This window comes from Scyliorhinus canicula, chromosome 14, assembly GCF_902713615.1.
Source record: "Scyliorhinus canicula chromosome 14, sScyCan1.1, whole genome shotgun sequence".
NCBI lineage: Eukaryota > Metazoa > Chordata > Chondrichthyes > Carcharhiniformes > Scyliorhinidae > Scyliorhinus > Scyliorhinus canicula.
This window is the reverse complement of record NC_052159.1, coordinates 62,318,392-62,342,807: the sequence shown is the minus strand read 5'-3', so window position 1 is coordinate 62,342,807 and position 24,416 is coordinate 62,318,392. Positions and strand designations below refer to the sequence as shown.

The 24,416-nt window shown below is 48.1% G+C and overlaps 1 protein-coding gene across 7 annotated transcripts in view; it reads left to right on the top strand.

Moving 5' to 3' along the window:
• LOC119977194 (glutamate receptor 4) overlaps positions 1-24,416 on the top strand; it is a 390,429-nt gene that overhangs the window by 219,181 nt on the left and 146,832 nt on the right. For all 7 annotated transcript variants that reach the window (XM_038817887.1, XM_038817892.1, XM_038817889.1 and 4 more), the window contains exon 9: positions 5,697-5,807. In XM_038817887.1, coding sequence (XP_038673815.1) covers positions 5,697-5,807 — 111 coding nt within the window. The remainder of the gene's footprint in view (positions 1-5,696; positions 5,808-24,416) is intronic.

Here is a 24,416-nt window from a genome sequence, read left to right as displayed (position 1 = left end):
TGTCAAAACAAATGGATGAAAGGCATTGGGCGGGATTCTCCGACTCCCCGCTGGGGGGCGGAATTCTCCGGCGCTGGGGTTTTGGCAGAAGCGGGAATCGCGCCGCGCCCGTCGGCGCCCACTGGCAGCAGCACCCCCCGGCGATTCTCCGCCCTGCAATTGGCTGAACGGCCGCCCATTTTCGGCCAGTCCAGCCGGCGTAAACTAGGTCCGTACCGGCAGGACCTGGCTCTGCGGGCGGCCTGCAGAGTCCTTGGGACGGGGGGGCGGGGCACGGGGGGATCTGGCCCCGAGGGATGACACCATGATGGCCTGGCCCGCTATCGGGGCCCACCAATCCACGGGTGGGTCAGCGCCGTGGGTGCACTCTGTCCCTCCGCACCGGCTGCTGTCAACCTCTGCCAAGGCCCACAGAGAGAAGAACCCTCCTGCGCATGCGCTGGGATGACGCCAGCATACACTGGCGCTCCCGCGCATGCGCCAACTCGCGCGGCCGGTGGAGGCCCTTCGGCGCTGGTTGGCGTGGCAGCCGGCCCTTCGCCGCCGACTGGCGCAGCGCCAACCCCGCCGGCACCAGCCTAGCGCCTGAAGGTGAGGAGGATTCCGTACCTTCTGGGCAGCCCGCGCCGGAGTGGTTCACGCCACTCGTCGGCGCCGGTACAGCGCACCCCGCCGGGAAGAGGAGAATCCCGGCCATTAACTTTACTGTTAATGCGCCCTTTCCATGGTCTTCCACATACATTTGTGTCGATATGGTTTTCATCTGACATCCTGTTAAAACATTGAGAAATAGGGGTGGCACGGGGGCACAGTGGTTAGCACTGCTGCCTCACAGCACCAGGGACCAGGTTCAATTCCGGCCTTGGATGACTGTCTGTGTGGAGTTTGCACGTTCTCCCCATGTCTGCATGGTTTTCCCCCCACAGTTGAAAGGTATGCAGGTTCGGCGCATTGCCCATGATAAATTGCCCCTCCGTGTCGAGGGATGTGCAAGTTAGGTTCAGGGGTTATGGGGATATGGAGGAGTGGACATGGGTGGAGTGGGTCGGTACAGACTCGATGGGCCGAATGGCCTCCTCCTGTACTGTAGGGACTCTATGAAATAGAATGCATGGCTGTCCTCTCCCCAAACTAATGGTTAAATGAAGCAAGATTCTATTTGAGACAAATGTTGCTGGTCACTGCCCCTCCACCAGAAACTACACAAAGGCTTAAATGTGCAGAATTCTGGTAGAATTAAACTCCGATATATCCTCTGCTCACAGACATCCTTCCTCACTACAATGGCACAAGTGGAAATCTGGACTTACATGCCTTATCTTTCATCTGTTTAACGCACTGCACACTTCAAGTGCCCCAGCCATGTAGATGCATCATCAAATTTAGTATAATGATTGCAGTACTTGCCTCCTTACTCGAACAGCCAGTTTATTAAATATGTAACAGAGCTTCACAGACCGCAAAGACCAGGTTTGATATTTACTCCATGCTGAGTTCACTGATCTCAGCCAAGCCGGCAGTGGAAATCCTCTAGCTGATCTCATCCCGTTAGATTATTGTAAGAAGTCTTACAACACCAGGTTAAAGTCTAAGAGGTTTGTTTCGAATCACTAGCTTTCGGAGCACTGCTCCTTCCTCAGGTGAGGGAGCTGTGCTCCAAAAGCTAGTGATTCGAAACAAACCTGTTGGACTTTAACCTGGTGTTGTCAGACTTCTTACTGCGCTCACCCAAGTCCAATGCCGGCATCTCCACACCTTCAGATTATGGAAGGGGAAACCACTCCTAACTGTTTTCCCAGAATAATCTATCCTTTTAGTAATGGGTCTTAATTGGAAGTTTGAGGGGCAGCATGGTGGCGCAGTAGTTAGCACTGCTGCCTCACTGCGCCAAGGACCCGGATTCAATCCCGGCCCTGGATCACTGTCCATATGGAGTTTGCATATTCTCCCCGTGTCTGCGTGAGTCTCACCCCCACAACTCAAAGATGTGCAGGGTAGGTGGATTTGCCATGTTAAATTGACCCTTAAGTGGAAAAAAAAAGAAAAATTAATTAGAAGTTTGAAAATGGGACAATTTAAAAGGACAAACTTCATTTGACTGCTTTAATCAGCCAGTGTTTTGTAGTTACAAAAAGATCTGTTCTGCTGTAAGCTGAGTTGGTAGGTGTCTGTCCAACATTCTGGGAGTCTGGAAGAAGATGACTAGATTACACATCTATAGCAAAATATTGTAGTGAGAAAGTTAAATTCAGTAATGTTCTGTGCCAAAAGTGAAACCTCACAAAATATACACTAAAGAATTCTGCAGATGATTGAAATTAGTCAAGAAACTGATCTTCAGTTTCATGGGCCAGGATTCTCCCCTACCCGACGGGGTGGGGGGTCCCAACATGATAGAGTGGCGTGAACCACTCCACCGTCGGGCCGCCCTAAAGGTGCGGATGTCTCCGCACCTTTAGGGGCCAAGCCCGAACATTGAGGGGCTAGGCCCGCGCCGGAGTGCTTGCCGCTCCGCCAGCTGACGTGGAAGGTCTTTGGCGCCATGCCAGCCGGGGCGAAAGGGACTTCGCCGGCCGGCGGAAGTCCACGCATGCGCCGGAGCGTCAGCGGCTGCTGACGTCATCCCCGCGCATGCGCAGGGTAGGGGGTCACTTCCGCTTCTGCCATGGTGAAGACGATGGCAAAGGCGGAAGGAATAGAGTGCCCCCACGGCACAGGCCCGCCCGCCAATCGGTGGGCCCCAATCGCGGACCAGGCCACCGTGGCCGCATCCCCCGGGGCCAGATCACCCCGCGTCCCCCCCAGGACCCCGGTGCCCGCCTGCGCTGCCTACTCCCGCCGGTAAGGTAGGTGCTTTGATCCACGCCGGCGGGAGAGGCATGACAGCGGCGGGACTTCGGCCCATCACTGGCCGGAGAATCGCCGGGGGGGGGCACGCCGACCGGCGCGGAGCGATTCCCGCCCCCACCACATCTCCAGTGCCGGAGGACACAGCGGGGGCAGGATTGACGCTGGCCCCCAGCGAGTCTCCGACCCGGCGGGGTTCGGTGAATCCCGCCCATGTTCTTTGATTTCGAAGCATTCAGCAATGTATTGCAGTCCTTTCTACAGATTTACCGTTTGCTTTGAAATTGCAGCAGGTGTACTTGCAAAGCTCTGGGAGAAACAGTCAGGAGTTAATTACTGCAGTCATACCTCAGAGAACAAACTCCCCATCTTGCCTTCAGCCTACAACTTGGTTGCAAAGCAAGAGATTTACATCAGACTGGTCTAAGCTGCTCCATGTGAATCTATGACCAGATTTAATGGAGAACAACTCTGCGAGCTGTTTCTTCAGGCATATAATTTAATCAGATCTGTCAAGTTTCAGTTATTCCAATGACAGCCAATGACATTCTGCAAAAAAAAAATTCCTGTTGTGTGTTTCACTGTAAAAGGACAAACAGATCGAAGCAGTGAAACCAGTTTCTGTGATTTGTTTTTAACTCACTGGCGGAATTCTCCATCTCGCCCCGTTGCAAGCGCAAACTGCAATCGGGCGGAGAATAAGGGTCTGGAGTCTCCGCAGCCCCTCACCAACATCACGTTTGGCACGGGGGCGGAGAATCCACTTTTACGCCCGAATCGGGCCCGACGCCCCTCCCGCGATTTTCCGGTCATCGGAGAATCGACCGCACGCGATTTACGCAGTGTGGCTGGGGTGCCATTGTCAGAGGCCCTCCCAGCGATGCTCCAGTCCCGACCGGCCGAATTCCCAACACCGTGTTCTAACCACGTCTGGCTGGTCAGGACTTTCGCACAGCAGCTGCAGACTCAGTCAGTGGGGGGATCAAGTTCCGGGGGGCCTTATGGCAGCCGGGATGGCAATGGAGTGACGCGGAGCAGGTCGTTGGGACCTTCTTTGTTTGTCCTGGTCTGCCGGCTGAGTCCCCAATCGCATTCGGTTCAGCCACTGGTGGCCGCTACCATGCGCATGCACGGACTCGCAACCGGAAGTGGGAGGGCCCGTTCACGCAGCGAAAGCTAGGAGAAGCACTCCGGGGCCCTGGCAGCCCTCTGCAGGCAGGTGAATAGGTCTTAACTTTTTTAAGGAATATCTGGCGTGAAACACCAGCATTTTTACGTCAGCATGGGAACATAGCCCCATTTTTGGAGAATCCAGCCCAAGGCATCTGGCCAAAACCGAGGTCCTCGCCCTGCGCCAATTTGGGTGCCATTCCGGTCCGTCGTTGGTAGCGATAACTAGCTATGCGACCCACGCCAGCGGTGGCGTGTGTCAGGTCGATGTAGCTTTAAGAAATGGGTATTTATCAAATAGTTGCAGTGATGTCAGTGTGTGGGTGGTGCTGGGCTGTCTGTCTTTCACTTTCGTTTTGAGCTGGCAGTTGCAGTGTGCTTTTGGTTTCGTTTTTCAGAGATGGATGGCTGCATTCAAAGCAAACAGCTGCATAATGATCTCTCTCTCTACAAGCTAAGGAATGTCTCTAGATCATTGATGATTTCAAAGTAATACTTGTTTCTGTAGAGCATTTAAACCTGCTGCCTTTATTTAAAAAGGGTTTAGCTTGTGGATGTTGTTTGGAAAGTTATCAAGGGTTATCTATAGAGTACTGTATCTTTTAGGGGTTGGTCAGGATTGGTAGTTGATAAACTGTTTACTGTGTTTATAAAATGTTAACTGGATTCATAGAATAAACATTGTTTTGTTTTAAACATACTTTAGCTCTCTGTTGCATCATACCTGTAAAGTGGGCCCTTGTGTTCCCCATAACCAAAATCTATTAAAAGTTGTGGGTCAGGTGAACTCCATGATATACTTTGGTGTTCTCTAAACCCTGGCCCATAATACATGAAAAACCGGCATTTACACGCATTCAAATATGATTACTGGGTTGGACACAGTAAACAGTTTATCAACTACCAATCCTGACCACCCCCCAAATGGCTGCAGTGAGCGTGTGGTAACGTAAGCGCTTAAAAACAGCTCAGTTGCCAAGCTCTTTAGCGCTAATTTCGGCCTCAGCAGTTAGAATGCCCACAGGGCTGGGAATTGCTTGGAACCCGCGCCAGCAGAGTGCTGGACCATTAGCATATCCTGAATTTTCTCTCCGTGGGCGAGATGGAGAATTTGACAGACAAGCAAAATGTCAGTTAACTTCAGCTGGGACTTTCCGGTCCTGGGGCGGATGGAACTGGAAAATCCCACCTACTAAGTCAAAATCCTAGATGTCTCTATCAAATAGCACTCTGTGTGTACCTCCACCACACAGGCAGCAACAATTCAAGAAGATAGCTCACCATCACCTTCTCAAAGAAAGTTATGGATGGGCAATAAATGCTGGGCTTGCCATAAATGAATGAAAAAAATGCAATTTAAAATCAGTTGATATCCACGTCAGATTGTTCAATGGGAATGCGTTGTGTCTGCTGAGCTCTCTTTCAGATTGAATTTGAATTCAATCTCAATCTACTTCTGAACTGATCACTTTATATAGATTTAAAGGAATATTGTTTTGCTGAAATGATTTTTATCTAAAACCTTTGCCAAGCTGTTATTGCATCACTTGCACGTAACTGTCATTGCAAAGTCTCCTTCCCAGTAATAGCATTAAGTCTTTCAATGATCACGGCACAAATCAGTACAGAAACAGAAAGGAGAAATTTCAGGCATTAATCACTTACTTTCTGATTCACAGATTGGCTACTGGAATGATGCAGACAAGCTGGTTCTAATTCAGAATGAGATGATGTTCCCCAATGATTCTTCCGCATTGGAAAACAGGACCGTTTATGTCACTACAATATTGGTAAGCCAATTGTTTCTTGTTTATTTTCCCACCGGGTCCATTGGGGTCCCAGGTATGTCTTGTTTTCAATCCTTACTTCACCAGTTTTAAAGGGACAGAATCTGATAACCTTTCTATTTAATCTTTGTTTCAATTGTTCTCTAACATGTTCTCCACATTTATATAGGCTTTTCCATCCTGTATCTTAACCATGTGGCAGCCTCTGTGGGGATTGCAATCATCTGATCTGTAGGCTGCACATTTGTGTATGGCAACCCTGACAGAGTTACAATACTGCCGGCTAGCCTTTCATATCTTTTATTAACTCAAATTTATGCATGCTTACCTTTGTCTGATACAGGGTTGGTAATTGAATTTTGTCACCAGCTTTACTATGTTAAGCTTTTGTGACTCCTTAAACATATTGTTGTTGCTTATTGAGTTCCAAGCCAGGAAAATAATATTAAACCAATAAATTGAAGAGGCATATGAAAAACAAAATGTTGCATTAAAAGAAGAAAATAGGAAAAAGGTCTATGATTCGTGTGGGTGTCTGATACATGTGTGAGGTGAGTTGCTAGAATTTCAACCTCTGTCTTCACTTTGCAGTATGTGACACAGCAAAATGTTCGTTGACCCCATAATAAATCATCTGGGTTGCTTATTCCTGTTTGTCAGTGTCAGAGCAGGGTCACAAAATATCACAGGAAGGAACTCCTGCTGACAACCAATTTATACGATAAGTGAGATCAGCCTTCAAAACAGCACCATCAACATTGGAACGGTGGGAAAGGGCCAAATTCTTCCAGCCCATTGGCAGTGGGCTGGAGGGGTAGGAAAGGCTGGCAAAATGGTGTGGAAAGACATCGGGTGGCATGCCCGATATGTTCCTGCAACCACGTCATCATGCCAGCACCCACCAGGTGCCCAACTGAGCCACTTAAGTAGCCAAATATAGGCCTCTTCCCACCTGTGATTGAATTTTAAGCAGCTTTAGAGATTGCCACCAGGTGAGCAAACCATCAGGTAAACTCTGGCAGCCTCCCTGTGGAAGGGGTGGGAGGGGGGGTGGTTGGGGCCTTGTTTTGAGTGCACTTTGGCAATTGTTGCCCCTCTGCCAATGGTGCCAAATGCCCCGCCAACCCGGATCCTACCTACCTGTCTTTGAAGGAGCACTGCTATTGATATGTCCTCATTCTCCAAGTGCAGCCCCACCAGTCGCGGCGTTGCTGAGGCAGCTGAGCTACCAGCTTTCTGATTGGGCCAGTGGCTCTGGGGTGGGCTATGATTCTGTAATAACCTGCACAGGATTCATCCAGCTGGAGATGATTGTTCCCCATGCTCAATTGGACTGAGTTAACCCAGCACTAGCATAAAAGGCAGGCAGCTGTAGAGCCAGCTAAAAAGGAATGATGACCCAATGAAAGGTAACCGGGCCCTGTGCATGTACGATGCTGTTGCTGAAATAAAGGACTTTTAAGAAGCGTGTAGGACTCACCTGGCTTTATAACAGATCCTTAACAGGGACAAGCAGCTCATTGACGGACATTTAATTGACTGCCAACGGCGAAATGTGGCCTTGGGTCCCACCACCCCCTGAACGGCACGACATTATCAGGGATGATGGGTAGGCGGGGATGGGGCAGGTGGGTGTTCTATTATTAAAAAATGGGAAACCCAGCAGATGAATTACCGTAAACATGTCTACTGTTGCTTTGAGGGGTGGATCTGGGATTGAATGAGTAAGCTGCGAGACAGGTGAGTGATGTAGTTTTTAAATTAATTTTCATGTCTCATTTTTTATCAGTAAATTTGATGTAACACCTGCTCTTTGGGTTTCCCAAGGAATAGGAAATCTGTCAACTGAAGGGAAATGGATGCCCTCCTGGCAGCTGAGTGCTTTTCCAGGACTGACACCAGCAGAGAGGGGCAGGTGTGTTTTCTGGGGTACCTCCAGCAAACCTGCCGCAATCTGCCTCCCTCCACCATCTTCAGACATCCCCACTCTGTGATCAACCAACTCCCCACCCCGACCCCTGACCCTCTGCAATCTCCCCACATTTCTTTGAATTCTCAGAAACTCCCACATCTCCCTAGTCTCTGGGAAAACTCTTCTGCCTGATTTCTCGCACCCTGACAATCTCACGGAACACCTTCTCCAATTACCCCCCATCCCCTCCACCTCTGTAATGCCCCGAGCCTGTCCCCACCAATACCCAGTGTTTCCCATTGCTGGGGCTTGTCCCCAGTGGCCTCAAACTGCTGCCTTAAAGCTCAGATATTTCCACTTGGCTGGTTGCCAGCCTCTGGGTAGCTATTGGGTGGGAATGGAATAAAATATTCCAATAAGCTCCTGTCATTAATTTCACAATGGCCTCCATATTCCCAGCATTTCGGGATTGTCCGGGTTTTAAGAGGTACCTCTGTTCCCTCCTTGGCTCCCCAGAACTAGTAGAGATTTGGTTGTGTTATGGGCCAGGGTTTAGAGAACCCAAAGTGTATTATGGAGTTCACCTGACCCACAACTTTTAATAGATTGTGGTATGGGGAGCACACGTTCCACTCTAACAGGTGTGGTAAAGCAGAAATGGAGAAGTATTTTTTAAAGCAAAACAATGTTTATTTTATGAACTCAAGTTAACCTTTTTAAAACAAACAGTGAATATCTTAGCAACCATTAATTCAAAGATAACCCCCAAAGAATACAACAGTAAGTAATTCTTTAAGCTGTCCTTTTAACATCCAAAAGACTGAACAACCTTTAAACAGAAGCACATCAGGGTTTACATTCAATACTGAAAACATTTAAATTTCTGAATTCACCAGATGATCAAGAGATAGTCCTTCATGGCAGAGAGATCAACAGTACAGCTGCTTTGGCTGGCTTCAGCTCCAACACTGAAAAAACAAAACCAAAAAGACAGACACACCCAAGCTTTTCTCAAAGTGAAACTTAAAAGTAGAACCAGAGCTCCGCTCCATCCACACTCTGACATCACCGCAGTAACATGAGCAGCCAAACGTTTCTCAAAGCGACATTCTCATGACAGTTGGAAGACAAGTGAAAATAAAAGCAAATTACTGCGGATGCTGGATTCTGAAACAAAAACAGAAAATGCTGGACAATCTCAACAGGTCTGACAGCGTCTGTGGAGAGAAAATGGAAAAATGGAACTCATGTTTTGAGTCTGGATGACTCTGTCAATGAAGTCACATCAGGTCGTAACTAACATGGGGCGCGATTCTCCGCCCCCCACGCCGGTTGGGAGAATAGCGGGAGGGCCTCCCGACATTTTTTGCGCCCTCCCGCTATTCCCCCCCCCCCCCCCCTTGCCCGACCCATGTCACGAATCGGCGCTCGCCGTTTTTTATGGCAAGCGGCGATTCTCCGCGGCCGATGGGCCGAGCGACCGGGCCTTTACGCCCGTTTTTTCACGGCAGCAAACACACCTGCTTGCTGCCGTCATAAAAACGGGCGCTGGATGCCCGTTTGGGGCATCCAGAGGCCCGTTTGGGGCGGGAGCACCACTGTTGTGCTCAGGAGGGGACAGGCCCGCGATCGGTGCCCACCGATCGTCGGGCCTGCATCCAAAAGGGACGCACTATTTCCCCTCCGCCGCCCGACAAGATCAAGCGTGTTGACGTCACCCGCGCATGCGCGGGTTGGAGCCGGCTCCAACCTGCGCATGCGCGGCTTACGTCATACAGACGCCAGCCGCGCGTCATCTTGGCGCGCGGCTTTAACGACGGCCGTTAAGGCCGCGACGCCGTGATTCCCGGGGTACCGCTCCTAGCCCCGATGGGGGGGAGAATCAGGTCCCGGGAACGGGCGTGAAGGCTGCCATGAAACACGGCCAGTTTCACGGCAGCCTTTACGACTCTCCGCATTTGCGGAGAATCTCGCCCATGATTTCTGTTGAAGCTTTTCATTTGTGTAAGAGAGGAATTTTCTATGGAACTTGAGAACAAACCTGCCAGACATAGGGAAGTAGGCTAAGATCTACTCACAGAGCTTTGCCTCGCCTCCCGCCTCCAAGTATAATTTAAATGCGGTGGAAATAGAGAAGGATTGCTTTCCAACCCCCCACCTCCGGATGGAAATAGAGTTTATACCCTCTCCCACCCAGGAATCTGGCAGCCACAGTGTCAGCTCAGTTTAGTTGGTAGTGTCGCTATTGTCAAATCAGAATAGTGTGGGTACAGGCCTCACTCCAAGATGTTCGTGTGTGATTTGAACTGGCCTTCCAGTGTCACCTGAAGTGAATGCAGCATTCCGAGTTGCCATCCTTCAACGAGACTGCTTGTTCCAGTTGTTGAGGTGGAGGTGGAAGATCCCTGAACAATAGCTGAAGAGAAAGAAAAGTTTTTCTACAACCAACATCGCCAAAATCAAATTAATGCTATTTATGTTCTTTTATCTTGTGTTTCTGTGATCGTTCCACTGAACTGATGAGTGAGATATTCCCAATGAAAAGTCACACACTGTACCTTCAAAGTGAAGTGATTCTGAGTCGTGTCTGCAAAATTATAATAGATACTATAAATGTGGAAGCGAATATTCTTTCATCTTGCTGTTAAATTCTCAGTCTCCATGACACATTACAACCCTGCGGTAGAGTATCAATTAAACTGTGTCAGTTTGGCACAGTTCTCGGACACTTAACCCAGAACCAAGCAAGTTTAAGATGGACTTCAGTACAAAGTCTGGCTTGATGTTTCACTGCAATATTGAGGGACTGCTGGATTTTCAGATGTGTCAAAATTTTGCTGAGACATGGAAAACTGTGGCGATGCCACTGCAGCCATTTCTGGGAATATCAATGAGATAAAATCCCAGTCAGACAGTTTGTTACTTAACCTCGGGGTTGATGTGTTGGGCTGGCTGGGTCGATGTGGACTGCGCTTGATGCAGTGTAGCGAGAGACAGACTTCCAACACTTGATGAGATGCAACACTATTTTATTTAACATCTAAAATATTGTACATGTTCAACTGTGGGTTGACACTATGCTGACTTGACTGGAGACCTGACACTAGCCTGACCAGACTTACTAGTTACCACATGGTGTTTGCACTGGCTAGCTCGTGGACTCTGACTGTCTCAGTGGCTTGGTCCAGAGAGAGCGGGAAAACTGGTGCCCTCTGGCTTTATAGTGGTCGTGTCCTGTCTGGTGATTGGCTGCTCTGTTCTGTGTGCTTACTGGTCATCCTGTGTGTCAATCACTGCCTGTCTGCATTCCATTATATACATAGATGTATATTATGACAGGGGTTCCCATGCCTTTGAAGGTGAGGAATTCACTTCCAAAAGCTGCTGGTTAATTAAAGGACTAGCAGCTTGTCAGTCCCAGGAGCACCATAGGAAGTGTTGCAGAGGACCCCAGACCAGAAGCTGGCCTGCTGATGTGGCATGACCTCTCTCTGGTTGCCGGTTTAATTGACCGAGGCGTGCGAAGGTTGACATTTATTCGGGAAGCTGATGACCTCGCCACTTCACAACTTCCGCCTAGGCCACTCCTGGAGGTGCACTCAATTCCACACATAAATTACAACCCTATTCAGTTGAGTGACAGAAATATAAAAAAATATATTCTCTCCCCAGCACTGACTTTGGTTAAGTACAAAAAAAATCACAAAACAGAAAAATTGAAAGGGACCCCTGTATTTTCTGTAATAAAAGCAGAAACCATGCAAACAAAAAATGTTATAAAGGCCCCCAAATGATGCTTCAGAAAAATCACTTGCTTTCTATCACATGACAAGATCAGTTCTCAGTACCTAAATCAGGAATGCGAGAAGAGCACAGTTAATAAGTACATCACAGCAGGACCTACTTGTGATTGGTGACACAAAATATATCCAGAGAATATTAAGTAATATTATATATAATATTAAGTAAGGCTTGCTTTCCTCTTTTTTTCTCGAAAACAAAAACGATTTTCAAATGTATCGACAAAAGCTTGTCTAGTGTGAGCAGATTATTAGTCAAGTTGTCTTTCATCGATAAATATCTGCTTCCTGAACCAATTGATAGTCACGGGCAGTGAACTGACAGTTTAAATCAAATGTATAATTAGTTGAATTAAACTTGCAGCTGATTTCACTGCGGATCCTATTTGAATATATTCCCATTTTAGAAAAATAGAAACAGAAAATAGGAGCAGGAGGAGGCTATTTGGCCCTTCAAGCCTGCTCCACCATTCATTTAAATCATGGCTAATCATACAACTCAATAATCTGTCCCTGTGTTCCCCCTATATCCTTTTATCCCTTTAGCCCCAAGAGCTATATCCAAATCCTTGAAAACATACAGGTCGGAATTCTCCGACCTCGCCTGTGGCTGGAATTCCCATTACAGTGAACGGAGTTTTGACTGAGCGCCAAATTCTCCGTTCTCATTGATCTGAGGGATCTCGGCCACAATGTTTTGGCCTCAATTGCTTTCTATGGTAGTGAATTCCACAGGCTCATCACTCTCTTGGTGAAGAAACTTCTCCTCATCTCAATCCCCAATGGTTTAGCCTGAATCCTTAGACTGTGACCCCTGGTTCTGGACTCCCCGTCCATCAGGAAAATCCTTCCTGCATCTACCCTGTCTCGTCCTGTTAGAATTTTATAGGTTTCTCTGAGACTCCCTCTCATTCTTCTGAACTCCAGCGAACATAATCCTTTTAAAAAATATTTTATTAAGGCATTTAAGTAAACAACAAAGAGTAGAAGCAAAACTGTACAACATAACAAATATGTTTTCTACTCCCTCAAAGAACCTGCTCATCCTAGCCACAGACCTATACACCCAGTGGACTGCTTTAAACTGGATAACGCCTTCCACATGACAAGGATGCATTCACCCTCCACAAGGCCTCCTCCTCCCCCCTCCAGCTCCTCCTCCCACTTCCGTTTAACATCTCCTATCGGGGCTCCCTCCCAATCCATCAGCTCCTTGTCAACCTCGGACATCCAATCCCTCCCCTTCTCCTCCCCGCTCAACACCGTATCCATCAGCCCCAGGAGCGGCAAACCGGGAAAGGAAGGCACCTCCCTCCTCATGAAGTCCCAAACCTCTAAGTACCTAAAACCATTCTCTCTGCAAGGTCAGATTCCTCCTCCAGGTCCCCAATTTCGCAAAGCTGCCCCTACGAACAGGTCACCAAATTGCTCAAGCCCCACCTGCAGCCACCCCCAAAATCTCACATCCAGCAGCCCAGTGCAAACCTATGGTTGTCTTAAATTGGTGCCCACACCAAGGCACCCTCCAGTCTCAAATTCTGCCTCCACTGCTCCCATACCCTCAAGGCTGACACCACCACAGGGCTCACGGAGTACCTGGGTGGCGAAAACGGCAGAGACACTGTCAACAATACCCCTAAACCCGTTATCCTGCAAGAAGACGCCGCCATCCTCCCCCATACCGGCCCTTCCCCCGCTACCCATTTCCTGACCATAGCATTGTTAGCCACCCAGTAATAATTCATTATATTCAGCAGCACCAACTGCCCCTCACTCCTCACCCCCGCTCCAAAAAAACCCTCTTGACCCATTGGGTCTTCCCCACCCATACAAATCCCGAGATCAACGCATTTACCTTTTTAAAGAATTACTTTGGAATGAAGATCAGAAGGGTCTGAAATATAAACAGGAACCTTGGCAGCACCGTCATCTTCTCTGTCTGCACACCTCCCCCCCCCCCCCCCCCCCCCCCCCCCCCCACTAATGACACTGGCAGCCCATCCCACCTCTTACAATCCCCCTTCTTGTGCTCCACCAACCGAGCCAAATTTAACCATGCGACCTGGATGCCCAACTACCTGAATCTCGCCCCCACCACCTTAAACAACAGCTCCCCAACCTCCGCTCCTGCCCTCTGGTCTCAATCGGGAACAACTCGTTCTTTCCCCTGTTCAGCGTGTATCCGGAGAACTGACCAAAGTCCTCCAAAATCCTCATAATACTGTCAATACCCCCCAATAGGTCCAAAATATACAGCAACAGGTCGTTTACACATAGCGAAACCCTGCGGTCCGACCCCCCCACCCACAATCCCTTTCCAACCCCTTGGACTGCTCTAAGCTCCATTACCAATGGCTCTATCGCCAAAGCAAAAAGCAACGGGGAGAGCGGGCAGCCCTGCCTTGTCCCATGGTGCAACCCAAAATATCCCAGTTCGTCTGCACACCTGAAACTGGTGCCTTATCCAGCAACCAGGCCCAATCCACAAACCCCTGCCCAAAACCCAAACCGTCCCAACACCTGCCACAGATATTCCCACTCCACTTGGTCGACAGCCTCCTCATCCATCGCCTCTGCCACCTCCACTTCCTGGCCCTCTGGGGGGCATCATAATCAAATTGAGTACCCTCCTCACATTTGCTGACAACTGCCTCCCCTTCACAAGCCCCATTTGGTCCTCACCTATCACCCCAGGACACAGTCCTCAATTCACGAAGGATCACCATCGTCAACAAATTACCATCCACATTCAGCAATGATATGGGACAGTAGAATCCGCACTGCTCCAGATTCTTATCTTTCTTCAGTATCAGGGAGATGGATGCCTGCAATAGTGTAGGGGGAAGCTCCCTTCCTTAGCCTCGTTATATGCCCTCACCAGCAGATCTTTCCCCTCAAATTAAAACTCGACCAGGAACCCATCCGGGCTCGGGGCCTTCCCAGCCTGTATTGCCCCCATACTCTCCATCATTTTCCTCAACCCAATGGGGGCCTCAAAACCCTTCCCCACCCCCTCGCCCACCCTGGAAAAAGCGAACATAATCCTAACCAACTCAATATCTCCTCTATTTTCAGTCCCGCCATCACAGGAATCAGTCTGGTAAGCCCTCACTGCACTCCTTCTACAGCAAGAACATCCTTCCTCAGATAAAGCGACCCAAACTCCACACAATATTCCAGGTGTGGCCTCACCAAGGCCCTGTATAATTGCAGCAACACATCCCTGCTCCTGTACTCGAATCCTCTCGCTATAAAGACCAACATACCATTTTCCTTCTTTACCACCTGCTGCACCTGCATGCTTACTTTCAGTGACTGCTGTACAAAGACACCCCGGTATAGTCACACGTTCCCCTCTCTGAATTCATAGCCATTCAGATAATAATCTGTTTGCCTGATTTTACTATTGAAGTGGATAACCTAATATTTATTCATGTTATACTGCATCTGCCATGCATTTGCCCTGTCACTCGCCTTGTCCAATTCACACTGAAGCATCACTGCATCCTCCTCATAGCTCATTCTCCCACCCAGCTTTGTGTCATCTGAAAATTTGGAGCTATCACATTCAGTTTCCTCATCTAAATCATTAATGTATATTGTGAATAGCTTGGGTCCTAGCACTGAACCTTGCGGTACCCTACCGAGTCACTGCCTGCCATTCGGAAAAAGGTCCTATTTATTCCTACTATTTGTTTCCTATCTGCCAACTAGTTTTCTATCCATCTCAATGCACCCCTCCCAATCCTATGCGCTTTAATTTTCTATGCGCTTTAATTTTCTACACAGTCGGTTGGGGGAGGGCTACTGACACTGGTTTAATTAGCTGCCTTCTACCTCTGTCTCCATGCAACATTCCAAGCCTGGAGTGGAGTACTCAAAATCTCTAAACAGAAGCAGTCTAAGAGAGACAAAGTCCTTTTCAGATCAGATAAATAGGAATTGGAAATTGTCAAAATCTAATTGCTCAAGGGAAGCGTCGGAATAAATTGCTTTGATGAATAAGCCTCTGGCCTGTTGCACTTTTACAGAATTAGAACAGTTAATTACATTAATCTGAGCACTGACCACATTACAACCTCTTAATGTCATCTGTATGAGAAGACCGGCAGTGCTTAGGCTTCTGTGACAATTGGAAATGTATTGCCCACCTGCAGGTGTAAATCACTGCTGCCTATGAATGTTGTCTCTGAAGAGTTCATGTAATAGAAGCATAGGAATGATATAAAGAGAAACCAGGAATGGTGAAAATATGAAATGAAATCATAAAACATGGGAAATACTCAGAGGATCCATAGGAATCAGAGTAGAGAATAAATAAGTTAATATGCACCTGCTCTTTTGTTATGGAATTACTTAGTATTTCTGGCACCTACTGTTTTTCAAACTACAGAGATGCTTAATCATGAAAATCTATTTCTTTGCAAAATATTTATGTTGCTTTGAAATGCAAAACTGCCCTGCTTTCTACGCAGATAAATTGGATCTAGATTAGTTCCTCACGTGGATCATCAATTCACAAAAACATGTGGGACATCTTCTGCACTTAGTCCCTGCTGGAACAGTGGGAGCTTATTATTATTTGCAGGTTGCTAGCCCAATTTATGAATTAGTGGACTTGCTCAGTGCTCTTTCCAAGGGTCACAGCTTTAGCATTTTGCTTGCAGGTTCCCTGAACTATCAAGGAGGGTGGGTGGACGGGTGCGATGACTTGTCCATTCTTTGTAAGGAAAGGATCTCTACTTAAGGGAATCACAATGTGAGTTACAAAGCCACACCGGCACTTGGATAGTTGAGGCTGCAGCAACCATCAGAATGAAGAGGAGACCTCCGAAAATGGCTCCCCACTAGGTGTTTCACTTTTATCCAGTGATTCTGCTGTAAGATCTGATAGGCTGCACTGAAATGAGCTCTTCCAAGGACAGGAGAATGAGAAAATCTCTCCAACAAATCAGGCATGAATGGAAGGGATTGAAGAAGTCAGCGGCAGAAGAGTGGTTCCTCCAACCTGGATACAGTGGACCAGAACCTCAGGAGGGTGGGAGAAGAGATTTCCAGGTGCCAAGCATTCTCCTGCATAGCACTCCTCAGGTCATCACATCCTGCTGCTCCTGTCATTCCCCTCTCTCCAAGAACCTCACATTCCATCTGAACAATCAAACCTCCCACTGACCCCCAGTCTTTTGTTTAACATTAGGATGTGAGCATTTCGAGCAAGTCCAGCATTTATTGCGCATCCTTAATTGCCTGTGAGACAGTGCTGGTGAAGCACATTCTTGAATTGTGAATTATAACGGCCAGTGAATTCTGTCCCTGTCCTCATGTGTTAGCCTCAAGAAGTGAACCCATAATGTGTTTACCCAATCCCTTATGAGCGCTTGGTGCCTTGATATAACTATTAAAACATAACATTCCTCTCTCTTTAACTTACCAGATCTTCCCTCACTTGATTCCTTAGCCCCATTATTTAGTTTAAATCTCTCTCTTCTATCCTTGTTATATAGCATAACACTGCTCCCAGCATGTTTCAGGTGAAGACCGTCCTAACTGTTCAGCTCCCACTATCCCCACTGCTGGTGGATGTGCCCCATGAACTGAAACCCATTTCTCCAACAACATTCTTTGAGTCTTGCATTTAACTATCTATTCATGTTTACCCTACTCCCGAGATAATTGCCTTTTGAGGTTCTTCTTTTTAATTTAGCCTCTAGCTACTCTCTAGGCGGATCCTTCCTATTCAACTGCAAGTTCCTCTCCAGCCCAAAGCAGATGTCCCAAACCCCGACAACAGATAGGGACCATAAGAGTAGAAAATAGAGTTGAAGCTCAAGATCAACGTAATCATGTTTAATAGTAGAGATAGCTTGAGGAGCCCCATGCTTTACTCCTGATCCGATTTCATGTGTTTTTGATTGTACCACCATTTGATTGTATGAAGCGATGGTTAGATGCTCTCTTATTGGAGATGATTGTTATACTACACTTCATGGTAGTATGCCATTATTCTTTGCCTTTTGATCTAGAATGGTCTGATTAGTTAATGATAAAGAAACCACCAATCTTTAGATTGAAGCAAAACTAATTTATTGAATAATGATTAATTAAATAAAGTTCACACACACTACTGAGCTATAACTACTAATATATTAAGGTTGAATCTGTTGAGCAGTAATCTATAATCTAGTATTAGCTAATGATGACCTTGTGTTAACTCTCCCTCTAATCTAAACTACTCCTCCTGCTGTGATCAATACTTCTCCTATGCTAACTACCCAGCATTCCCTGAGGTCTGATATTTATACTGGGAACTGGTGGTGCCCTCTAGTGCCCTCTGATGTACCTATATACATATCATTACCTGATACTTGCATGGTCCACGTATTACATGAAATTTATCAGCCTAAACCTGAATGTTGTCCATGGGTTGCTTCTGTATTTGAGGGGATAATTTGAAATTTAAAGAAACTAAAAGTCAACATTACGTACCAAGAAAGGATTCACGACTGCCAAAATAGACCAGCTGCTATCATCGGTATTTGCACTAATCTGCAGGCCTGTATCTCGGGGACAAGGGATGAAATCAGAGGGTAAAACTCATTTTTGTAAGAATTCTAAGATTGAATGAATGCATGAGAGAACAAGAGAAAATGTTGATAAATACCTCAATGATGCAAAATTTACAAGGCAAACCAAGTCTTGCCTTGGGCAGCACGGTAGCATTGTGGATAGCACAAATGCTTCACAGCTCCAGGGTCCCAGGTTCGATTCCGGCTTGGATCACTGTCTGTGCGGAGTCTGCACATTCTCCCCGTGTGTGCGTGGGTTTCCTCCGGGTGCTCCAGTTTCCTCCCACAGTCCAAAGATGTGCAGGTCAGGTGGATTGGCCATGCTAAATTGCCCTTAGCGTCCAAAATTGCCCTTAGTGTTGGGTGGGGTTACTGGGTTATGGGGATAGGGTGGAGGTGTTGACCTTGGGTAGGGTGCTCTTTCCAAGAGCCGGTACAGACTCGATGGGCCAAATGGCCTCCTTCTGCACTGTAAATTCTATGATAAAGTCTTCATAAGAATATAGGAGCAAGAGTAAGCCATCTGGACCATTGAGCTTGCTGCCAGTCAATAGGATCATGGCTGATTTAATGTGACCTTGGGCGAAATTTTCCGACCCCCTGCAGGGTCGGAGAATCGCCCGTGACCAGCGAAAATCCCACTTCTGCCATGGCCGGAATTCTCCGCCACCCGGGAATTGGGGGGGGCGGGAATCACGCCCCGCCGATCGGCGTGCCCTCCGATGGGCCGAAGTCCCCCCGCTGAGAGGCCTCTCCCGCCATCGTGGTTTCAACCACCTCTGGTGGCGGCGGGATCAGTGGTGCGAGCGGGCCCCCAGGATCCTGGGGGGGTACGGGGCGATCGGACCCCGGGGGGTGCCCCCACGGTGGCCTGGTCCGCAATCGGGGCCCACTGATCGGCGGGCGGGCCAGTGCCGTGGGGGCACTCTTTTTCTTCCGCCGCCGCCACGGCCTCCACCATGGCGGAGGCGAAAGAGAACCCCCCCTACCGCGCATGCGCCGGTGGTGACGTCAGCGGCAGCTGACGCACCGGCACATGCCCGAACCGGCAAAGGCCTTTCGGCCAGCCCCGACGCCGGGGGGGCGGGCATCAAAGGCCGTTGTCGCCGGTTTTGGCGGCAGTCGTGTGGCGCCAACCACTCAGGCGTGGGCCTAGCCCCCAAAGGTGCGGAGAAATCCGCCCCTTTGGGGAGGCCCGACGCCGGAGTGGTTGGCGCCACTCCGCTACGCCGGGACCCCCCGCCTCGCCGGGTAGGGGAGAATCCCGGCCCTTAACTCCATTTTCCTACCTGTTCCCCAAACATTTATCTTCCTTGTCAATTAAAAATCTGTGTATCACAGCCTTGAATATATTCAACGACTCAAACTGCTTGCTCGGGAAAGGAATTGTAAGACTAACAATCCTCTGAAAGAATAAATTTATCCTTCTCTCCATCTTAAATGGGAGGCACCTTATTTTGACGCTGTGCCCCTAATTCTAGGTTCCCCCAAATTCTAGGTTCCCCCATGAGGGGAAACATCCTTTTGGCATTAACCCTGTCAAACCCCTTAGAATCGTATGGGCGGGATTCTCCAACCCCCCCCCCCGCCGGGTAGGAGAATCACCAGGGGGCGGCGTGAATCCCGCCCCCGGCGTCCGCCGAATTCTCTGGCGGCTGAGGCAGGAATTGCGCCACGCCGGTCGGCGGCCGCTCGCAGCGGCCCCCACAGCGACACTCCAGCCCACGATGGGCCAAAGTCCCGCTGATTCTTTGCCATTCCCGCTGGCATAGAACATAGAACATTACAGCGCAGTACGGGCCTTTCGGCCCTCGGTGTTGCGCCGACCTGTGAAACCACCTGAAGCCTATCTGATCTACACTATTCCATTTTCATCCATATGTCTATCCAGTGACCACTTAAATGCCCTTAAAGTTGGCGAGTCTACTACTGTTGCAGGCAGGGCGTTCCACACCCCTACTACTCTCTGAGTAAAGAAACTGCCTCTGACATCTGTCCTATATCTACCACCCCTCAATTTAAAGCTATGTCCCCTCGTGTTGGTCATCACCATCCGAGGAAAAAGACTCTCACTGTCCACCCTATCTAACCCTCTGACTATCTTATATGTCTCTATTAAGTCACCTCTCAGCCTTCTCCTCTCCAACGAAAACAACCTCAATTCCCTGAGCCTTTCCTCGTAAGACCTTCCCTCCATACCAGGCAACATCCTAGTAAATCTCCTCTGAACCCTTTCCAAAGCTTCCACTTCCTTCCTATAATGTGGTGACCAGAACTGCACGCAGTACTCCAGGAGCGGCCGCACCAGAGTTATGTACAGCTGCAGCATGACCTTGTGGCTCCGAAACTCAATCCCCCTACTGATAAAGGCTAGCACACCATATGCCTTCTTAACAGCCCTATTAACCTGGGTGGCAACTTTCAGGAATTTATGTACCTGGATGCGTAGATTAGACTAGGTCCCTTACCGGTGGGACCTGGCGGCGTGGGCGAGCTCCGGGGTCCTGGGGGGAGTGCAGGACGATCTGGCCCCGGGGGGTGTCCCCACGGTGGCCTGGCCCACGATCGGGGCCCACCGATCTGTGGGCAGGCCTGTGCCGTGGGGGCACTCTTTTCCTACGCGTCGATCGTGTCAGCCTCCGCGATGACCAACGCGTAGATGAACCACCCCCCCCCCCCCCCGCGCGCATGCGCTGGGATGACGTCAGCAGCCGCTGACGCTCCCGCGCATGCACAGACTCTCACCGGCCGGCGGAGTCCCTTTTGCCCCGGCTGGCGTGGTGCCAAATGCCTTCCACACCAGCCGGCGTGGCGCAAACCACTCCGGCGCTGGCCTAGCCCCTGAAATTGCGGAGGATTCCGCAGCTTTGGGGCGGGTCGACACAGAGTGGTTCACGCCACTCTGCCCCGCCGGGTACGGGAGAATCCCGCCCTTATATGTCAATAAGATCATAGAATCCCTACATTGCGGAAGTAGGCCATTCAGCCCATCAGGTCTGCACCGGCCCGTGGAAAGAGCACCCTACTTGAGCCCACTTCTCCATTCTATCCCCATAACCCAGTGACCCCACCTAGCCTTTTGGACACTGAGGGGCAATTTAGCATGGCCGATCCACCTAACCTGCATATCTTTGGACTGCGGGAGGAAACTGGAGCACCCGAAGGAACCACGCAGATACAGGGAGAAAGTACAAACTCCGCACAGTTACCCGATGCCGGAATTGAACCCAGATCCTTGGAACTGTAAGGCAGCAGTGCTAAGCACTGTGCCATCATTCCTCCCATGCATTTTTTCTAAATTCCATGGAGTACAGGCTGAGCCTGGTCACCCTTTCCCCATAAGACAAACGCCTCATACCAGGAATCAGCTTAGTGAATCTTCTCTAAACCAAGTGCAATTCAAGTATGTCCCTCCTCGTGTCAGGTGACAAATACTGTACACAGTACTCATGGTATTGTCTCACCAATATCCTGGAGCAAGACTTCCCTACCTTTCTACCCCATTCCCTTTCTGATAAAGGCCAATTTCCATCTGTCGTTTTAATTACCGACTACACCTGCATGCGTCCTTTACAAGGACACTCCAGTCCCTCCTATTACAACATTCGGTCGTGATTTTCTATTTAAAGAATATTCTATTTTTTTATTCCTCCTGCCAAAGTGGACACCCTCATATTTTCCCACATTATATCTGACAAATGTTTTGCCCACTCACTTAACCTGACTATCACTTTGTGGACTCTCTGTACCCTCCTCACGACTTGCTTTCCTACCTATCTTTCAATCAAGAGTAAATTTGGTTACAGTACAGTTGATTCCTTCAGCATCCCTGGATTCAATCCTAATCTGCGCCAAATTAAGGGATGTCCCTTATGGTTGTTTATATAACTGCCACCAACATTTCTCGACCAGCAATGCATGTCTATCTTGGAATCGTGTCAACAGAACATGTGAGGTACAGCCTGGACAGCGTACAATCTTACAACCAAAATAAATAAAATTAGATTCTGTAAATTGACACTTAAATCTTTTAAATTAAAACCAAGTGAAAGTATCTGATTTACTATGGACGCTATGAGAGTTACAGTCGTAATCCGATGATCTTGCCTTTATTTCAATGTTACAGTGTGATAAGCAGAATAGAGTCAAGCCTAGATGCAAGCTCTTCATATAATATCATAATTTAAACAAGTCACCCCTTTTTATATAGTGAAATCTCCCCTTTATTTCCCTTAGCTCTGTGATTGATTGTAAGTTTGTGCATTGCCTAATGTGGTGTTACCCTCAGCAGTTTCAACCACTCCCAATTTTGGTCTGTGAGATATCAGATTTCAAGCTGCTAGTTTAATTAATTGCTGAGGTGATCAGGGCCTTTGCTTCTGATTTAATCACAGACTCAATATCATCTGTCCCACTGTCCTTTCTGTCCATTTTCAATGAAACCCCTTCCTTCTTGTGTCTCAGCAAAGACATTTATCAATTTTAAACAGCAGACAGTGCAATGTAATACAGTGTTCAGTGTTCATCTAATTATATCACCAGCAGCCAATTCTGGTTTATAATATATATAAATATCAGAATTATCAGGGCAGTAATTTGGCACAGCACAAAACCAACCCATGAACCTTAAGAGCATTTAGTGTGACTTGCAGCACAATTCGGTGAAAAGCTCAGAGGTTGAAAATGGCAGTTTTTGAAATTAGCTAAGAGATAACAAGTCACTTGTCAAAGCAAAGCACTTGCCTTTATCATAATTCAGCCTGTCTGGATTGTCATGTCGGTCAGTCATTTTAAAATTTAGTGTCACGACTCACGAATGGGTCGCAGACAGGTAACAGGAGAATCGCAAGGCTATTGGTCATAGCATTCCCAATCGCGGGAAGAAGTATCCAACGGCTGCGACCGGATTTCACAAATGCCGGCCATGACCAGCTTTCAGAATGCCTGCGGTCCTGCGCATGTGTGCCCCCTCAGCAGTGTGCAGACCCAGAGCCCAGCATCAGTGCACTGACACAGGAGCATTTTATTTTTAAATCGATGGAGTCTTCCCACCAGAAGCGGCGGCAGAGAGCAGGTAACGCGCATGTACATTGATGTCACGAGCTCTGGGCGCGAGAGATTCTTCCATTTTAAACTGGCACCAAGCAAAAAACGGGAATGAAGAATTGAGAAGGGATCATTTTTTATTAGGGAAGTGAGGGCCAGAGACCACAAACAGGCCAGGATCTCATAACTGAATCAGCTGTAGAGAGTTTCTCAGGAGAGTCCAGGGCAGGACAAAGCAATGCTGGTGTAAACGCCAGGGACTCTGATAAGCAACCAATTAAGCAGAAGTTGAAATTGAGAATAAAGCTGTATGAAAATTATTTCTTGAAGTATGGCTTTATTAAATAGCCAATGCAAATCAGGATGCAAAGCCTATGTATGTTACATGCCGGGAAGTACTGGCAAATAAAAGTTTAAAATCCTTACAACTTCAAAGGCATTTGAAGACTAAGCATGGTGAGTTTGAGGGCAAACCTCTTGATTTCTTTCAAAGGATGCAGTGAGAACTTAAATCAGCAGCTGAAATCCTCAGCAGAAATGTAAGATTGAATGACAAAGCAAGCAAGATTGTGAGGACCAACAAACTTACCTGTCACATTAAAGGTAGGCAATAATGGTGGGTCCCGATGTTTGACCGGCTCTGGGCCTGCGCACTGCTGAGGAGGCACACATGCGCAGGACTACTGGCATTCTGAAAGCTGGTCGTGGCCGGTATTTTTGAAAGCCGGTCGCGGCCATTGGGCACTTTTTACGGTTGGTAAAAGTGGGTTCCGGGAGAAAAAGTTTGAAAAACACTGATGAATGTTCCTCTTTAAAACAGCGCTCAACTGCGAACAATGTTGCTCACCTGTACTTGAGGGCAGCAGTGTTCTGGTTGCTGTGCCTGTCCAAATCTGTTACCACTACTGGATTGCACTATATTTCTTTATTAATTAAAGTCAGTCAGCAGGAAATTGCTATTTTCTTATGGTAATTCTTTTGCAGCACCACAAATGCCCTCAGAGCTCCAGAATGGCATCTGTGGTCCCACACACACTTGTCAGGAGTATTATGGTGGACACTATATTAATGAAAGCAGGCGGATCATGAGGAAGCAATTTTTCTACCTAAACCACAGTGAGGAACACTGTGAGATGTCCGTGTGTCCATAAAGATGATCTCACGGAAATTTGCTACAGATACAACTACTACCTTAGAGCAGGGAAATGACAGCATTTTTAGTGTCTGTGAAGGTGACTGTCATGAAGAACTTTATACTCCTTGCTCCTTCCAGGCTGGAGCAAGAGAT